The 20466-nt window shown below is 40.2% G+C and overlaps 2 protein-coding genes across 2 annotated transcripts in view; one reads left to right on the plus strand and one right to left on the minus strand.

The window, feature by feature from the left end:
* The window catches only part of pde4ba (phosphodiesterase 4B, cAMP-specific a), a 158130-nt gene extending 155194 nt beyond the window's left edge, over positions 1-2936 (minus strand). Inside the window, exon 1 of the mRNA XM_089001855.1 lies at positions 2591-2936. The gene's annotated coding sequence lies outside the window, so the exon portion shown is untranslated. The remainder of the gene's footprint in view (positions 1-2590) is intronic.
* Positions 2937-11708: 8772 nt separating this feature from the next.
* Positions 11709-20466, plus strand: part of hmcn1 (hemicentin 1) — a 106501-nt gene continuing 97743 nt past the window's right edge. The window contains exon 1 of the mRNA XM_089001763.1: positions 11709-12297. Within this exon, the coding sequence (XP_088857889.1) occupies positions 12042-12297 (256 nt within the window). The 5' untranslated portion in view covers positions 11709-12041. The remainder of the gene's footprint in view (positions 12298-20466) is intronic.

Consider the following 20466-nt stretch of genomic DNA (forward strand, 5'->3'; position numbering starts at 1 on the left):
ACTGTTAGTCTAATTCACATACCTTATTTATTGGAGTATAACGCACACATGTGTATCACGCAACCCGCTAATTTTCAATTAAAAATCGGTATAAAATGTTTCACTTTTTCCTCGGCTCAGACAAAGCATTGTGATAAAAATCATTTATTGACAATTAAACACTGAATGACAATGTAAACACTGAATCAAAACTAGTTATGGATAATTGTGCAAAACAGCAATGCTTAACTCACGAGGAAAGGAAATGAAGTGTAGCTAAAGAAATGGTAATCAACAATCAAAAAACAAAGGAATGCGCGTGATCCGGGTCTTTCCGAGAATCGAAACTGAAGGGTGAGAATAGCCATGGAAATGCTGCCCCCTCCTGGAAGGGATAAAGCATTAAATATATATATGACAATTTTTTGCCAGGCCTCGTTTATAACGCGCACTGAAACGTTTGAGTTCTTTTTTAAGTAGAAAATGTTGCGCATTATACTCGAATAAATACGGTAATACTATCGCCACACCGAGTTAGTATGCCAATGACTTGACAGCTTGACAAAGTGAGAAAGTGACATTTTGCTAAAAGTATTATCACTGATACATTCTAAACACTAACACACACTAAAATGTTTAGCAGGAGCCTAATGAAAATAGTAGTAGAAAAAAATGGATGGATGGATTTACCATGTCTTGCTTTATTTGCATGTTGTTAATTCCGCAATTATTACATGTTCATCTCAAGTGAATCTTGTGTTTCCATGAGATCCACTCTGAGTGACATTAGACAAGGCAAAGCCTTGCACATTTGTCAGTCGGTATGACAAAGTGAACCCTTACCAAAGATGCATGCCATTTTCACGCGCAGACTGCGTAGTTAGCGAAGGATTATGTGCATGTGATCAACCTACATTCGAAACAATCATCAGACTGCTGTCAGATCCTAATCCATGCCATTCAAGTCGGAATGGAAGGCTGCAGCTCTGTTTACATCCACACCGCTTCATGAACAAGAGTTGCGAACCAAGCACCTCAAAAGCGCAAACTGTCTGAGGGGGCGAACCTTTTCAGGGCATCGAGCTGGTTGAGGTTTGAGGGAGCAGGTGAATCCAAAATGAATCCTTAAAATAAAGACAACACAAGATAACTGAAAAAAGGCACGAGGGAAAGTATTTTCAAGAAAATGACATGTAATTCTGTAAATTCAGACAAATGTCACAGCAGAGTTCAAAATCATCACAATCAAAAATTTTAATTTCAATAAAAATCAAAATGTCAAGCATTCTGCCAGTCAATACGAAAAAAATTGCTGTTTATTAGGCTTAAATGTGACACAAAGACAAATTGTAATTCCTCTTGTAAAACAAATAAACAGATGTTACACATTTACGATAAAATGTGACCTGGCTATTAGTGATACGATTACAGTTTCGTGGTGACCACTCATTCTGCATGCAATCATTGCCACGATTTGGTCAAAACTGCATGCACGTGCACACATCCGTCTGCATTAAATGTCAATTCTACTTGTATGTATGTATGTACGTACGTACATACATACATACATACATACATACATACATACATACATACATACATACATACATACATACATACATACATACATACATACATACATACATACATACATACATACATACATACATACGTACGTACATATATAAACTAAATGAATAATGTGCAAGCCATATCTATATCAACTCTAATTTGATCTGTGCTGCAAATCAAAAACGTGAAAAACCAAAACAAAAGGAGTACAATTACAAAAAAACAAACTAAAGATATATGTCTAAATATAAAATTATAAAATAATTAAAAAATAACACACCACCAGTTAATGCACCATATATTCAAAAGATAGCTGTGATATACGTCAACCATGACCTGAACAAGATAAGCACTATAGAAACGAGATGGATAAATCGATGTGTGGTGAAAAATACATGTCATGCATGTGCTAAAATGAAAATAGCAACTTACATTTGTCAAGAAAAATGAAATAGACACACTACTTGCTTTAGCAGGGGCCCAGAAAAAATTATGTTGCAGGCCAAAATTGGTGACCTGGAATTTAGACACCATTGTCTCTGAAAAAAAATATTTGTTTTAATCCTTCAGAATTTATATTCTACAGTCTATTAATACCAGTTGGTATAAGGGAAGATATGTGTGCAACAGACCTCATATTTTGTTTACACTTTCAGTGTTAAATAACTCAAGTATTTTTTTTGTAAATTATTATATATATATATATATATATATATATATATATATATATATATATATATATATATATATATATATATATATATATATATATATATATATATATATATATATATATATATATATATATATATATATATATATATATGCTGCAGGTCAATTTGTTACCCCCTCCTCCCTTCTGTATATAAATACTAACACGCGCACAAAAACATCTAAAATCAGAAATTTCGAGTGTAAACCTGAGCAACTTTTCTCAATCAATTGCGTTTTTAAAGGTCAGCGTGTCAATAAACAACACCTCTTAACAACAAAAGTGCAATGCAGTTTACGAAGCGTAAACAAAGCGAGTCTTGCTTACCTCACTCAGTTAAGCCTCCTCCACACGTGGGAACAAAGGGAATCCCGGTGCTTCAGACGCGTTATTTTCACAAGACGCGGGGTCTTATTTAAAACATCGCATGCCCTTTAGCTTTTCCGATTTTTGTCAATTGTTCTATAATCCTCCCCTAGAATAAGTCAGTCTTTGTACTGAGCATCTTGCCACCTGTGATCCGTGCACTTCGATCCACTTGATCAGCCTTCACTGTCACTTTGGCTGACGCCAATATTCCACAAAACACAGGGAAACGTCAAATTGTGATGTTTATTCCGGTTGAAAGTTTTCCTGTCCAAACAGGGTGTGCTCTATCGATGTGAGTTCGTGAGTCGGCGTCCTCCTCAGTCCTATATCCCCCCCAACCCCCTCCACTCCTCCCCGCCGAATTGACCAATTGAGAGGCTTCAAGAGTGAAGCGAGAACAACGCACAGAAAGTAAGAGTGAAGAGTGAACCACAGACCAATGACAGTTAACTGTCGTCAAGTTGCACGGTGTCGGCGTAATTTGTACAAGTGAGCATACATTTTGAAATGCATACGGCGTACATTCGAAATCTGTATGTTTTCCGTCCATTACGTTTTTTCTCTTGTTTTAATTCTGTCACTGTTACGGCACCGTGACAATGCCCTGAATTGGTCTGGAGCCGTTTGATCGCGAGAATCTCACGTTGCAACTAGCATGAAAAGCTCTACAAGCCTATTAATGAACAAATTTTCCCTCTAAATAGGCAGACACCATTATTTGTAAGACTGCCAATCGCCTCGGGTTGACAGGTATGGTGCGAATGACAAAAACGAACTAGTTCGCAAGATAAAAGTGAATTCAGGATTGAATGTTTAGTAGTATTAGTGTGACGGGTGTCACAACAGTGACTGTCTTCGCCTCCACGATGCTGCCGTCTTAATGAGACCAGACGCGTGAATGTGTCTTTTCATTTCTTTTATTTCTGCAACACAGTATGGCAGAAGGGATGGGTGAAGTCGCATGGGTTTCGTCTTGTGATTAACCTGAATCTCCTCGAGAATGTTCTAGCAACTATGGGTGGGACATGGTGCGAGACTGTGCGTCATTGCGTCACTTCCTTCATAATTTAATAATCTAAGTGCACAACTCCGTTACATACACCCCCCTTAAATTATGCAGAAGTGAGGCAACATACACACGGAAGACAACAGAAAGACCAACAGGCAAAATAGACAAGGTTATCGGGCAAGGATGTACAAGAATGCTGTCTAATTATGTCACTCATCTGACCAACTACGTCAAGTGACTGGAGTAAGGGATCTGTCGCCGGTGTGTCAGGATCTGTGCGCTCGTCGGAGATGCACTGCACCGGGTCTGGGAAGGAACTCTGTCCCCACTAACATAAGTGGCCTCAGCTCGCACCTGCCCATTCCCCTCTGTACAAACTACATCCCTCTGCATAGCACTACATAACTGTGACAGACTGGAGAAAGGGTTCTGTTGCCGGTATATCAGTTGTCTGTGCGCTCGTCGTAGATGCACTGGGTCTGGGAAGGAACTCTGTCCCCACTAACATAAGTGGCCTCAGCTTGAACCTGCCCATTCCCCTCTGTACAAACTACACCACTCTGGATTGCACTACATAACTGTAACACGGTTGGGAAGTCTCTACCTCTACCAACACACTCATTCAAAGGTGTGCTACTTGTTACTTGTAAGGAGCTCATTCTTAGACTTAACACACAAAAACACGTACATGAAAAAAACACACTAATTGCAAAACAGCAGGTCAGACAATTAACACACTACATGTAATTTCCAAAACGGGGGTCGACACACCGTCCACCAAGTGATGGGACTGCACAGCGTCTTCATTGTGCAGCATTGCGGTCCCGGTCCGAAGTGGAGAGTCACTTGTGATCCGGGTCACGGCACCAATGTGACGGGTGTCACAACAGTGACTGTCTTCATCCCCACGATGCTGCCGTCTTAATGAAGACGAGACGCGTAGATGTGTCGTTTTATTTGTTTTATTTCTGCAACACAGTATGGCAGAAGGGATCGGTGAAGTCGCATGGGTTTCGTCTTGTGATTAACCTGAATCTCCTCGAGATTGTTCTAGCAACTATGGGCGGGACATGGTGCGACACTGTGCGCCGTTGCGTCACTTCCTTCATAATTTAATAATCTAAGTGCACAACTCCGTTACATTAGGACCACACTACAAAATGCATTGCCAGAAACAATACATATATACAGTACTGTGAAATGATGGCAAGAGCCAAAATGAAATTGTAGCAATGACAACATTGATGGAAACCCTTGGTGCACACATTTTACTGATTCAGAGACTTTCCCCACTTGAAATGTCTAAGAATATAATTATTTAATGTGTTCCTACCCTGCATAAACAAAGTTAAGATTTCTTAGTTTTTATCTGTATGGCTAAAAACAGAAGATACAGTGAGTGATCCCTCGCTTCTTCACGGTTCAATGATCGCAGTTTCACTGCATTACAGATATATTTTCATGGGAAAACTACGTTTAGAATCAAAATAATTCAGAATGGCTCGGAGATTTTGTACTTGGCTGTAGCTTGATTGGTTCCCAGCACTGACGTCACCCAATGACAGCACAATATCTCATGGTTTACATCCATGTAGATTGGCTGTGCATCATCCCAGTCACGCCCAGCACCCCCTCGGTCTTATCACGTGGGTTATTATACTATAACTCTACTCCGTGGATTTTCGTCAATCGCGGGTGGTCCTTGTCCCCATTGACCGCGAAAAATGAGGGATTACTCTACATATCATTGCGAAGAAATAATAATTAAATAAGCAGATATATGTCCACTTTTTAAATTAACCAGCCTTGATTGTATAAATGTCTAAATTATGGCCTGGGAGCTATTTCCAGCCTTCCATCCATTTTTCAATGACCTGCTATAAATTGTTTTTTTCTTTTGGGTAAAAATCATTTAGCTGTGTATACTTTTGTCTGAAGACCTTCAACAATCAAAGTTCTTTGCATATGATTGCTGCAATTCTCAAATGGTAAAAGTCATATAGACTGGTTGTTTTTATTCTCCCTGGTAGTCGAGTGGTTAGCACGCCGACTTCACAATGCAGAGGCTGTGAGTTCAAATCTCACTCCCGCCTCCATGTGTGAACTTTCAATGTTCTCCCCGGGCCTGCGTGGGTTTTCTCCGGGTCCAGTTTCCTCCCACATTCCAAAAACACGCATGGCACACTGATTGTTCAAACACCCAAAATTGTCCTTATTGCGTAGAATATTGGAGTGAATGGTTATTGTTCTCTGTGTGCCCTGTGATTGCCTGGCAAACAATTCACGGTGTCCCCCGCCTAGTGCCCGAAGACAGCTGGGATTGGCTCCAGCAACCCCTGCGACCCTTGTGAGGATAAAGTGGTGTGGAAGATGAATGAATGTATTAGTATTGTCTTGTAATGGTCCGTGGAAGTAGTTCAGTTACAATAGATATCACAGAATGATGATATGGCAGTACTGATGTATTTTATTCCATGCAGTTATAGGAATCCAGTCCTTTAGAAATAACTCATGGTAATGCTCAAAGAATAAATACATTCATTGTACATAATACTGTTGAATTATCTCTCATTTTTCATCATCAGACAACATGTACAGGCTATAGTTGTATTAAGTTCATCCTGTCTACTTGATATCTAATTTAAAACGAATTATTTTCTTACAGTGTATTTTAGGTGATCAATTAACTGACATGTTTCGGCGCTTCGGATACTCTGACGAAGGCGGAAGAATACGCCGAAACATGTCAGGTAATTGAACACCGAAAAGACACTGTCTGTAAGAAAATAATCTGTTTTAAATTATGTACAGGCTATGTTACTTTTTTGTAAGCCCCACACAGCAAGAATATTCTTCTTTATCAATCATCAGCCATTTTTAGAAATTTCCCAGTGTGCTGAACACACATGGTGATATGCATGTTTGTCACACACACAACACACGCCCTGAGTCATAGCACACTATGTAGTTCGGAAGCAGCGATCAACTCAGTAACTCCGCCATTTTTCATAATTTACGAGTTAAATCTGCTTCCTTCAACTACACATAACTCAAGAGATTCCCATGTTGCGTAAAATACTCTACTGGGCTGCGTAAATCAACAATGTGAAGAGTAATGTGGAGAAGGACTCGCTTTCTCAATATATTACACTCATGAACATCTAATCATTTTCACAACATTTTCACTTTAAAATCAATTTGTCCTTGTTTCGTATTTCATCCCATTTATCAAGATATGTATTAAAATTGTGTTTTGGAGCAGATGTACGCACTCTTCTTTTTTGGACAAATATTGGTTTCAATAAATACCAATATATGAAAGCAATTTCTATAATACAATTCAGTTCTACAATAACATTCTGAATGAGTTAAATTCTCCTAAATGTATTGTATTCAATATCTTTGGAGATTGACCCAAGATCATATTTTTTGAGATCATATGTTATCATCCTTTCAGCAATTATATCAGATATCAAAGGTATTATTACTACACGGATGAAGTTCTATCTCAATGTGTGCTTGAGTCGTCATTTTGAAGGGCTCACATTTCAAAACTAAAATGACTTCTCATCTTAGTGGGAAACACTCCATTTTCCACACGGTGTCAGATCAACGATTGTTTTTTTCCCCTGGATTGCAATATTTATTGTCTACTACAATTACAAGCAGATGTTCTTGGCTAATGAGGGCATAAAGGTCCAAAACTAAAGCTGAGCACGAATCAGTGGCTGTGAACAGTAAGATTTCCCATCATTGATAGATCTGGTAAAACAGTTCACTCGTGCTGAAGATGCTGAACATTCACCTGATAATAACAACATGAGATGAGATGATTGGATGGAAATATCTTCCTTTTCTAATGTTGGTGTTGCTTTTGCAAAAATTAAAACCAATAAAAAAAAAAAAAAAAGGAGTTTTGGCTGCTGTTCAACAACACAAATGGTTGAGTAAGACATACATATTCACAATTAGTAGCACTACAAAAAAAAAGTACCTGTACAAAGGACTGGAATGACAAGAACATTTTGTTTTGTTTTCAATTGGTGAAAGGCTCTTGTCATGGTGATTAGGAGGGAGATGATCCAAAGCCCTGTCGCACTGCCTGATTGCGCTATCTTTGGAGAGGGTAGGACGTAGGGTCACATCAACAATCACATCTGATGGCATGGACGGCAGGCACTCGTCGATTGATTACATACATATCCCCTGCAAGACAATGTTTTTAGTTGTCAAATGAATGCTGGTGTTGGTTTCCTACTGCTTGTAAACAACTGAGATTACATATTATTTGGCCACAAGTGTTGTGTGGTGAGGGAGATGAGGAAGATTAAGATGCCCATCTGTTGTAAAGCAGTCAGCTCGGAGGAGGATGTTAGTCTGGCAGCTGACACATCCCACCGAGGACACCAAAATATTTGGGATTCATATGTCTCTCAAGAAGGAAAGAGAAAGTGTCTAATCAGAGCTGTGTGCAAAAATACCTCATTTTGTTTCATCAATGTGAAAAAGTGAAGAGTTCACCACTATTTTTATGTGAGTGTGTGTCTGGGGAGCTTGGTGATTCTCACTACTGACACCTGCTTCATGACGGAGGGATGGCAGAAAGACTAACTACTGCTCGAATGAATTAATTGAAGAATGAATGAATGAATGAATGAATGAATGAATGAATGAATGAATGAATGAATGAATGAAAAATGCTTTGAATTGTTTTGATTATCGAATGAGAAATTGAGGAGAAAAATAAACTCCTACGTTCTATACTACTGTATACGTGTATGTAGTTATGAGTAATCTGTTGTATTAAACGTGCATGTCATACAAAGAGTGAAGGGCAGGACTAGATAAATCTTCCTACACCGTTTTAAATTGTAAAACGTGCTCAATGATGACCACACATGTTTTAAGGTAAGTAATGGAAAAATGTGTCATTTACAGCAGCCAAATTTGGAGCAAAGTAGAAAGCAAGTACAGTATATGCACGTTATAAATAAAAAAAGAACCTTACACAGCACAGAATGCAATATAAAATACAAAAGATAACTCGGTTATATGTTTGATAAAGCAAAACAAATTTAACTGGATCTAGATTGTTATTTGGTTGAGGATTGTAAGGTTTGCACCGAAATGCCTCTTGGAATATTTTGAACATGCCAGTTGGTTCTTTCCAATAATTTTGTGTTTGTGTGCGTGTACGTGTGCGTGTGTGTGTGCGTGTGTGTGTGTGTGTGTGTCACAGTATATATTGTTGCACCCTGAGGTTGTGGAAACAATGTATGTATGATAATCTGGACGCGTAGACAGGAACCAGTCAAATTACAGTTGTGTAAATTAATAAACTATCCACTAGGTGGAAGTATAGATCATTAGATGCCAGTGTCCTTTTGGAGGCGCAAACAACTGCATCATCCATTGGTAAAAATACGGCATTCCAACAAAGAAGGCAATGAGCAATCTTGCAGTGACGTGCGGTGAGGTTCATGGCTGGTGAGGCACTGACGTCATCATAGTCAGATTTACAAACATATGACTCTACAGAGTAGTTTATTCACCATTTGATTGGCAACAGTTAACGTATTTTGTTTAAAATTTCATGTCAGCATTCTTTATATATACAAACTGCAGCATAGAAAAAAAGTTTTTAGCGTGTTACCTTTACTCGTAAATGAAGTCCATGTGCCGCTCCTTCTGAAGAAAGGCATCGATAACTTCTTTGTAGAAGCCTTCCTTATCTTTCTTATGTTTTAAAAGTCTCTCTGTCTCAACGGAGATCACTGCCAGTGAAGAAAGTCGTCCTTGATCAGTCCTGTTCCGACTGTATGTTTTCAGTGCTGAGAATGACAATCTCGTCTACTTCTACAGCAACAAATGGGGCTGCACCGATCTCCTTTTTAATGTCATTTCTAATGACATCACCAACTGCTTCAATTAAATCGTTCTGTATTCTGTTTCACAGGCTAGAAAATACAGTGGATGTCCCAAAATGACTCGCTAGCCTGTCATCTTTCTCAGCGAAAGAAAGCATGTAATTGTTCAACATAGTTGCCACGATTAGCAGAGCCTTTACTTTCATCATTTCCACGAAATGCCAGCTGTTGTTTGGAAAGGAAGCAGGTGGCATTGATGAGATCTTTTAAAATCTCCCGGTTGTCCTCTACCTTAGTATTGTGGATGCTGATGTAGAGCTTTCGCTCATTTTTGATGAGGCTCCGTTGTAAATTTTTCAGGTCGCAAGATCCCATTTGAGTCCAGACATTGTCACAAGTTGAGAACAGAAGGCAGGAAAAGCAGAAAAGGCGATTTCTTGCTGGACATCCACACAGCCAGCCTTTTCGTGTGTACCAGTCCGCCTGAAAAGAGCCAGTATTGTGTCCCGTTGTCTGAAGCAAACCTTTTAGCTCCGGTGTTGATCTTCCTTTAATTATTACCTCCTGCTTCGATTGAAAGTCCAGTTTAGAAAATTCTTTCAATTTAGATATGTAATCCTCCATTCTGAAAGTGAGGCCAAGCAACACGAAAAAATGACTGCAGGGTTGCACTTTACTCGCTTACTGTTTACTGTAGCTTTCTGTCTCTAATTCTATTATTCTGCAGACGTGGAGTCGGAAGTATCTCTGGAATCACAAGCGCCCCCTGTCATGAGGCGGGAGAACTGTTTGCCTCACCTACGCACAGCGATTTTATAAAAATAAAACAAAATAAACACTGCAATCCATGGTGAGGCTCAGCCGGCTGCTGCCTCACTGCTCGTCACTACTTAGTATTTGAACGGTAAATGTGAAAATTCAACGATTTTGAAAAAAATCCAAAAACGGTGAAGTTAAATGGACAAGAACTTTAAAGTACAAATCACTGAATACATATAACTGTTTAATTTATTTTTTCATTTGATATTTCCATGACAGGTGAGGTACTGCCTCACCTGCCTCCCCTGACTGCACGTCACTGCAATCCTGAATCTGTTTTAACTCATTTACTGCCAGACAATGTGCAAAAATGTCTCCCCTAGAGTGCCAGGGGTTTTGTCATTTTCGCTCAAATTGCAGGACCCACTGAATATTGAATTGTGGCACTAATAAACATTCAATTCAGTCTACAAGAACATCTGAAAATGGATGGAATGTGTGCAGAAATTAATTAACCCGGTTCAATTCCAGCGATGGCCTCCTTGTATGGAGTTTGCGTGTTGTTTAAAGAGTTTTTCTGGTTCTTTCAGTGAGGGGGGTAAATGTAGCACATGTCACACTGCTACATAATGTTGCGACAGGGTCGTAAAGCAGCGAGGACGACGCCCACAGGACCTGTGTGAGTTTTCTATGAGTACCCCGGTTCCTTCCCATATTCCAAAAACATGCATGACAAGTTGATTGAACACTGCACATTTTCCTTAGGTATGAGTGTGACCATGGATGGTTGTTCATCTGCGTGAGCCCTGCGATTGTGTTACGTTTTGGTTTACGACCAAAGGGTGGCACTGCAGGGCCCCGCCTGCAACTGCACAATTGTTGGTCATTTTAATCAGTGGCAGTTAAAAGGACTCCCGGCATGACCATCTAGTGTCCTGTCAGGTTTGTTTCACCTTGTCATGTTTTGTTTGCTACTTTGGACCTTTTTGTTCTGATAACTTTGTTGTTTGAGATTTTGTTCTCGACGACATTTTGTCAAACACACCCTTCTCCTCCCTCCTGCTTGCATTTTTGGGGACCACCACCACCTTGCAAATCGGGACAGATTGGGTGACAACCAGTTCAGGGTGTCCCCTCGCCTATTGCCAGAAGACAGCTGGGATAGGCTGCAGCACCCCGCGACGTTTGTGGGGATAAAGCAGATCGGAAAAAAGATGGATGGATGTAAATTAATATACTAAAATATGCATATACATACACGCACGCGCGTGCGCGAAAATGCACGCACGAACACGCACACACGTGCACACTCACACACACTTTATTGATAGAATAACAATACAACGCAAAAGACTTTGTAATACATGATATGCTCTGTAATACATTATATGATCATCGCGTAATGTTGCGTGTTAACAACGGCCCCCCACACCAAAAAAAAAAAAAAAACACGGTACAGAAAAGTCATCGTCCAATCAAGGCGCTGCTCTGCGTGCTTGTATGCGTCTCCTAGCCTCTGCACGGTGAGAGGTGGTCTTTAAGAGTTCAGCAAGGACCACTGTCCCAGCACACCTCACTCACCACAGAAAAGACACACAAGAGCGACTTTAAGGCAAAAAGCAGGCACGACGATCCCCGCAACTCTGATGAGGGAAGCACGGAAGGGCACCCAAGCTGGATCAATGCGCATTACTTTTGTTTAGCTAATATTTTTACAAAACACTCATTGACTGTTGCGTTTTGTATTTAATCGAATATTTTTTGCGGAACTGAAATGGGCACCCGATTTGGGTGGTTTTTGTTTGCCCTTTCAGTGTCGCTTTCTTTCGGGCAGGACGCGCGCACCACAGCCGTTGAAGAGGACATTCCGGAGGGCGCATCCACCCTCGCATTCGTGTTTGACGTGACCGGCTCTATGTACGACGACCTGGTCCAAGTTATAGAGGGGGCGTCCAAGATTCTGGAGACATCACTGAGTAGACCGAACCGGCCGCTCTATAACTTCGCTCTGGTCCCCTTCCATGATCCAGGTCTGAAAAAGCACCATTTCCTTCACGTTCGTTGCATTTGGTCTCTGCTGCTTCCTTACTTGGAAAAGAGATAAAAAGTGATACATTTCGTAGTTTCGTAGCTCTGCTGCTTCCTTACTTAGAAAAGAGATAAAAAGTGATAAATTTCGTAGTTTACTCTCGATCTGCCCCGTTGCTCACACCTCCAGCCTTCTGGTGAGGTTTGGTGTCCGCATAACGTGTTCAGCTCGGCCGTCACGATCATTATCATCCACTAGCGATGGTGTTCAGCACAGGTGTCAAAGTCAAGGCCCCAGGAGACAAATCTGCCCGCTACATCATTTTATTCGGTCCGCAAAAGCAAATCAAGTACATCTGTGTAAACTCTTAGTCGTACAGGAGTGGTCCATCGATGAAAAGCTTTCTTCAGCCGTCATCTGTACTTCTTCTAAGAATGGAAAGAGTAACTACAATTTGCCCAGCAGCAAAAAAAAAAAAAAAAAAAAAAAAAAAAAAAAAAAAGAGTTTGACAACTCCGGTGTACTGCCTTGATTTAGTTTTGTAAAGCTAATACTTGATGATTATTATCGCCCAGTGTGCTCTCTCATTCTGACCCATAACTTACTGCTGTTTGGATTCTCTCTTATGAGCATTTATTTCTATCCCTAAAATGTCTGCTTTTGACCTTATTTGGAGAACTTCGGGATACTTTGGTCTACACAATTTCATCTTAGCATGACAAAATTTGCAACTGTGACTGTACACACACAGTTATACCAGCTAATGACAGTTTTGACAAACTTGCAATCTGTTGTTGAATGACAACGTGGTCTGTTGTACAGTTGTCAAGTAGAGGGGAATCGTAGGAATACTTTACAACATCATATGTCATATAAAGCGCACGTCATTGTCTGATTAGTGGGGAAAAAAGTGTCGTCATTGAGTCCAACCACCTTCAACTGGTGATTGATGTTAAGAAAACCTCTATTGGTCTCACAATGGAGAAATTCTCAAAATTGCATACATGCTCAGACAAATTTCCATAGATAGCATTCATGAAAAAATACATATACAGTATGTGCAAATTAGTTATTTTGCCTTATAAACAAGAACGGTGGATAATCCATTGTCGGGAATTAGGGTTGGGTGGGCATCTGTCACTCACTCACCAAACTAATTTACCCAATCAGGCCAGTTATTGGACGACATCACAATCTAATCATGGGTACATTTCTAGGGCCACGAAATGTACCCATGACTCAAGGATATAAAAAAATTGTAGCGGCCAATTGGCAGTCCCTCCTGAACCAATAATTTAGTGAAGCCAAATTAAAAAAAGAAAAATGAAGAGCAAGAACAAGCAAGAATTTCAGAACAAGTTTCAGGAATTTGGGGATTGTGTGTTGATCACGCCCATCATGTGAAAATTGTCAGACCGTGAAGTTTGACCATTGCTTGAAAGTGGCTCTGGATCTTTAGCCACCCAAGCTGCTCGCCATGGGCGGATTTTTACCTTGTTCCTCATATTACAAATGATGTAATTTACATTCAGGAGCAGCACCTCTGCTGGTTGCAGCGAAGTACAGTAGGCCATTTGCCTCTATTGTCTCAAGACAGGACAAACAACTAAATACCCAATAGTCATTTCTTTGATTCTGTGCGGTTCTGTTCATATCTGAAGCAGGGTATTTCACATAAAATAAAATATTGTATTCAAGACTTTAGTTTACTCTTACTCTTTACTCTTAATGCTTTTAACAGGGATAATTGTTGCCATGAGATTGAAGTATAGTGCAAGTAAGAAAGGGATTCCTATTCCAGATGTTTGTTTTCTTTAGTTACTTTTCCGCATGCCCCAGATTGTTTTCAAGATCATTTCTGCAATTATTTATTTGAGCAGGCATCTGTATTGCCAAGAATAATAATTATCTTATGGGAGAAACGATGCGCAGTCCAGCAGTGAATAATTAATTATGTCATGCCCCCGGGGAAAGACAAAAAAAAGTTAGATCATTAGCAGATAATCAACGGTTGGTTAAGTCTTAATTCTAAGCAACTGTTCGAGCCTCACCAAGAAAAGTAATCACACAAAAGCTCTATTGTTGCCTTTTTGTTTGTTCGCCATATGACATTAATTTCTGTGTGAAGGCTTTTACGAGGAAAGGCAAATATGTTCTCCAAAACTTTCAGAGAACTGGAGGTTGAATGAACAGCGCAGCACACTGCAAGCCAAAGTCATAGAATTTCTCCCCAAACGTTCTTTTTTGTTCTTTCTTGACACTATATTTTAATTTTGCTTTCCCAAATACCTGTTTTTAATCATTAGAAATTGTCTGTTAGATTTTAAAGCATTTCCTCTGCTTACCCAGTCCCTCCTGTTTGTGTTGGCTGCTTTTCAATCAAAGACCAGAACTGTGACACAGTAAACATCCAAGAGTGTGTTTGTGTTTGACTCACCCTGTGTTGTGTGCTTTAGTGTGTGTGTGTGTGTGTGTGTGTGTGTGTGTGTGTGTGTGTGTGTGTGTGTGCGTGCGTGCGTGTGCGTGTGTGTGTATGTGTGTGTGTGTGTATGTCTAGTGAGCGTCAAGAGGATGCTTGGATATGTGGTTCAGTCAGGAAACCCCCTCAATCCCATGACCTTTCCATCCTGCAAAGTGAGAAAGCAAAATGAAACTTGACGGCTTATTTTCCTGAGACGCAGTCTAGTGGATTTAGCACAACACTCTTTAATTAATCTGCTTGCAGCTCTTAGTTTTTTGACCCTGATAAACAATTCAGACTTCTGATAAACAATTCAGATTCCTCGATTTTACACATTTTCCATCTGTTAATCTCTTCGGTCATTCGGAAGAGAGGAAATGTTAAAATGTAATAGCTGCACATTCCGAATTTACAAAGTACTTTGCGTCGATCACCAACATAATTTATACCTAAAAATTTTACCCGAGGCTTTGTCCTATTTCATTCTGCTAAATTGACGACTTGACCTGCCGAGCTCTTGCCAGCTGTCTTTAGTTAGAGGACTTCGTACTTGAAGCGTAGGGCGATGCCATAATGGTTAAGTGATCAAAGGTGCTCATTTTAGAGCTTTGTTGACGCTCATTGTTCACCATCCCCCTTTACCTTTGTGTTTTTTTTCTTTTGTTTTAGAGTGGCCATTTATGTTTTAGGAGCCCCGCCTATGTGTGCAAGATTACAGGGAAGCTACTTTTGGCTGGACACAGTCAATAATGATGCTATTAGGAAGGAATGTCAAAAGACAGATGAGGAAATGGAGGAGAAAAGAGGTGCAATCTCTGTTTCAACCTGATAGAGGATATTGGGAATTGTCTTACATTTTGGGGATGGGGAGCGACCTCACCCAAAGAGCCTTATCACAACAGCTTTCATTTGGCTTTCAGTGATCGAGGGTTCCACCCGTTATTTAGGAAGAAAACACATACCCAAAGACTAAAAAAACAAATCACAAAGTGACTACCGGGCTGCCGGTGAGGTAATCAAGTGGTTAGCATGCCGGCTTCACAGTGCAGAGGTCGTGAGGTCAAGACCATGTTCTCCCCTTGCCTACCTGGGTTTTCTCAGGTTACACCGGTTTCCTCCCACATTCCAAAAACATGCGTGATAGGTTAATTGAACACTCTAAATTGTCCCTAGATGGGAGTGTGGGAATGACTGATTGTTTGTCTCTGTGTGCCCTGCGATTGGCTGGCAAACAATTCAGGATGTCCCCTGCCTAGTGCCCGAAGATGGCTGGGATAGGCTGTAGCACCCCCCGTGACCCTAAACAGGATAAAGCTCGGTCTATTTGTCAGGGCTGACCACCCGAGGCATCTCAGGTGATTTTCATCAGAGCTGTCACTGATTTCCTCCGAGGGTGCAACTTTTAGTCCCCAGTTTTACCCTTTATGTTAAGTTTATTGCTTTAACAAAATACATATGGGGGAATATTTTATGCCACATTTAGCAATTTGAAAATAATTTGAGATAATTTATATGGACCATTTTTATATGCCTCTACTAAAATTATCCCTTAAAGCAGCCTCCTAAAATCCATGTAAAGGCCTTCAATAGCCCTTGCCAAATACAGCTTAATATTTCCACACAGTCATTCATTATTTAAAAACTCTCTAAATCAGCATCGTACTGTAGCATTTTATTACCCACAGTAATATGCTTTATACTTAAAATGTAGTGCATATATGCTAAACCCATTCATTTCGCCAATGCAGATTGGTGTCGAGACACCTTCATGAAAGAAAATAGCAAGCTCTGGAGGAAACCCTTGAAGAGATGTTTTGCCTCCAACAGTGTAACCCTTTCCTGACAGTGGTTACTTAAGTGGACATTGCATCATGTTATCAGGTTACAGGGTGCATGAACGTCTTAAATTGCTCCCCAGTTGTGTTTAAAACCCTGTGGTGCTGATGCATGAAGCAAGGTAGCCAGATCGACAAGAATGCCTGTATTCATATCGTGTCAAGAAAACAACACGTTTCCGGAGTTACAGGCTGCAAGGGTGAAGGTCACGTTGCCTGTGGGCCCTGGCCCATGCTGAAGTGATGTGTGGGGGAGAAGTAATGTATCTTGACATCCCATCTTCATGGATGAGTGGTAGACACCACCTTATGTCAGCATTTACCAAAATTGTTTGTGTAATTGGTGCCTGAGCGGCAAACACTGCCCGTTCCATTTGCAGTTTCTGTAGAAGGCGCAGTGTTTTTCTATCCGGTTGGTGATGCTGCCTGACCTGCAAACAAATCTATTAATTTCTGCCAGACGTGGGATTCAAATCCACGCCTCCTGGGGACTGTGCAACCTGAACACAGCGCCTTGGACCGCTCGGCAATCCTGACACAATTGGCTACGGTCAATTTGTTAAACATGAGACCAAAACAAAAGGGTTTGTAGCCCCATTCTGGTATGTTTAAGCTAGTGCTACGAAATTGGGGGGAAAATGTAGCTGCGGGGACATACAAAAAAGACTTGGATAGCCATACCCTAAAATGTACATGAAATGAACTATGAGTATTTGAATCATTTTCTCTAAGTTTTACACTTAACCATGATCATCTTTCAGAGGGTTGATTAAGATGTACCATTCTGTCGAGTGTTATGCACTAATTACAAAGAAAATACAGTAAAGTATCGTTATATCGATATCGGATATATCGATAGTCCCGGTTATATCGATACTATTTCTATGCACGCACGGAGAAAATTACATGCAAACAGGGTCGGATATATCGATAGTCCCGGTTATATCGATATTTTTTCGGACTCCCTTGAATATCGATATAACGAGACTTTACTGTATAACTATCACAAGTGTATCTACAAAAAAACATCTTAAATTGGACCGTTTTTTTATTTTTGCATGATTATGACAGACAATTGAACTATTGTAAAGATGATAATGAAACACGTCACCCTTCGTTGTCCACTGTTTTCAAAGGAATAATGTAAATGAGACTGACATTTGCTGTTAAAATGTTCATGTGCAACTATTGCCCAAAAAGAAGACCCATGCAGTATAATCAATCTTTTTCTCCACCACATCTGGGCAAAGCCCAAATTTGCTTTAGTAAGCTCTGGAACACAAAATGGAAATCTCTTAATAAGCATCTGCGTGTGTGGCCTCGTTTGCTAATCTGCTGCATCTTGAGTTTCTTTGTCAGTTTGAGCATGTAATTACACTCTGCTCTTTAAAACAAACAAGACAGTCTAACACTCGGTTGAATGCACTCATTATAAAGTGCTCAGTCGTGCGATTTGCAGATTTGTGGTTGCATGTTGCTACTTAGTGTGTAGAGCCCCTACTTCACTTCAAATAAGGAATTTGGGCAATGGAGTGAATCAAACGTTCCATAAAATGATGACCTTGCAAAGATCATGTTGATAATCACATCATTTCTCCTGCTCGTTGTGACCTTTTGGTGCAATGGCTTTTGAGACTTCAAAACTGAGCAAAGATGGCATCATTTTGAATGCTCAAGCCAAGGACATGAATCAAGATTCTTTCTGACCTCGTTGCTGTCGAAAAACAACACGGGTCAGGTGGTTTATCACCCCGTGAAGATCCCGCCACCATATTTTAGTATATTTGACTTTGTGATGAACATTTGCATTGAAAAGTTAACAAAGCTGTTCCGACTCAGGAACGACATTATCTCGCAGCTCTTACGCATTCTCAGGACTTTTTGGAGCCTTGATGGACATTCTTTTTGGATTAAGACCACAATTATATATTTCATCGACCCGCGTGCCTATGAGTTCTGCAAAGATCATTTTACCAGGGAGCCAAGGGAGCAATCGACAGTTGCTCCGTCTCCAAGAAGTTTCATCTGGAATTCATCAGAAAAGCATAGTTATGCCTCATCAAACCTTTTTTGGTCCGAGAAGTCTTCAAGTATTGTCAGAAAAGATGATATTGATTAAAATTGGGAGGGCTGTTAATTGTACGCTATTTTCTCTGTTGTGCTTTGAGTTTCAACCCCCCCAAAAAACCTTGATTATCATAATGTCATCCAGATGTGTGTTTAGCCATTGTGCACCATACACTCATCAGGGAGTTCAAGTGCACAGTAGAACAGCCGTAAAGTTCAACGTTCAGCTGTGGAGATATGGGTCAGACAGCCTCAGAAAACTTAGATCTTCCCTTCTGATGACACCCACCTCTGCATTCCCCATCAGAGATACCAGTGTATCCAATCAACACTCACATAAAGTCAGGAGTACCCATTTAATAGGTGTCATTGTATGCTTTTGTTATGATGTATGAACCAAACCAGCTTGGCAATGAAATTCACTTTTATTTCTGATTCATCAAATTCCTTTGAGAAAGGTGTTGAGGCATTTTGAATTGTACATGGGGAATTCAACTGTAACGTCTAAGTGTAAATCGCCTGAAATAAAGCTTTCAGTAAAAATAAGGAATCCTTTAATGTATACGTTGATAGACTTCATGACCCCAAAATGGAACAATACAGTTACTTAAAGGACAACCGACGCCTCTGGACAAGTTGTGTCCATAATTTGTAAAATCGTTTCAAATGACTTCTACTGAGCGTATTTTACAAAAATTCCACCGCACATAGCTCTTTTTACGTGTTAAGACTCGCGCTGAATATTCCGGAAGTCTTGTTTTTGAGTTGGTGACGAGTCCTGACGTCACGTCACGGAAGGAACACCCCTGACCGAGAAAGGACATACTGTCGCAGTCCTTTCATCACCTCAATGCATTTTGCGGTACTTTGGTTGGTCTGAAAACTTCGTGTTGTTCCGTGTTGATGGCGAAATTAGAAGGAAAACACATAAGTAACGCGATGGTTAATCGTTGTGTGTTACACCGAACAACTATTTGATATTCATTGACAAAAATGCCAAGGAGAAAAATCAGCCACTTTCCACGGAGCTTTGTCGCCATCTTGTGTGTGCTACATTTCTCTCCAGATGCCTCAAAATGACCCAAAATAAATTCTTTAATCGATTGCAAACATGTATGCTTTCCTCTTCAGAACTATTTGAATCATATTCATAACTGGATGAGTAACAAGAAAGCATTTTCTCCGAATCTGAAGCCATTGTTTTGATTCTCGTGCAAGGCAAGACGTCTTGGCGTGACACCACAAACAAGGGGGCGGGAACTTCTTAAACTGGCCACTTCCGGGTTCAAATTGAAGTACAGTAAAGTCTCGTTATATCGATAGTACCGCTTATCACGATACTATTTCTATGAACGCAAGGAGAAAATTACATGCGCGCAGGGTCGGATATATCGATAGTCCCGGTTATATCGATATTTTTTCGGACTCCCGAGAATATCGATATAACGAGACTTTACTGTAGTTTTTAGAGACTTGAAGTCATTTTTATTGGTGTTTTGCATTCGACTCAAAATATCATCCTGCGTGTTTTGGGTATTTTAAACGTTTTTCTGATGTCAGCTCGGAAACAAAAAAAGTGATGTTGGTTGTCGTTTAAGTAAGAGAGGATTGTGCCCCAATTTTTTGCGGTACCTCCTTGTTCTAACCTTAATGGTGACACAAAAAGCAGCCTAAAAACATGATGGTCTTTTACATCGCATGCTCAATTTAGTAGTACCAAATAAAAGCCTGATGCAGCTTAAATCACAGATGGTGACATTGTAAGCAGTGTGGAGAAAATGTTTTAGAAAACAGTGGAAGGTAGCTC

The sequence above is a fragment of the Hippocampus bargibanti genome, linkage group LG07 (genome assembly GCF_051943395.1).
Source record: "Hippocampus bargibanti isolate YZ-2025 linkage group LG07, ASM5194339v1, whole genome shotgun sequence".
Classification (NCBI taxonomy): domain Eukaryota; kingdom Metazoa; phylum Chordata; class Actinopteri; order Syngnathiformes; family Syngnathidae; genus Hippocampus; species Hippocampus bargibanti.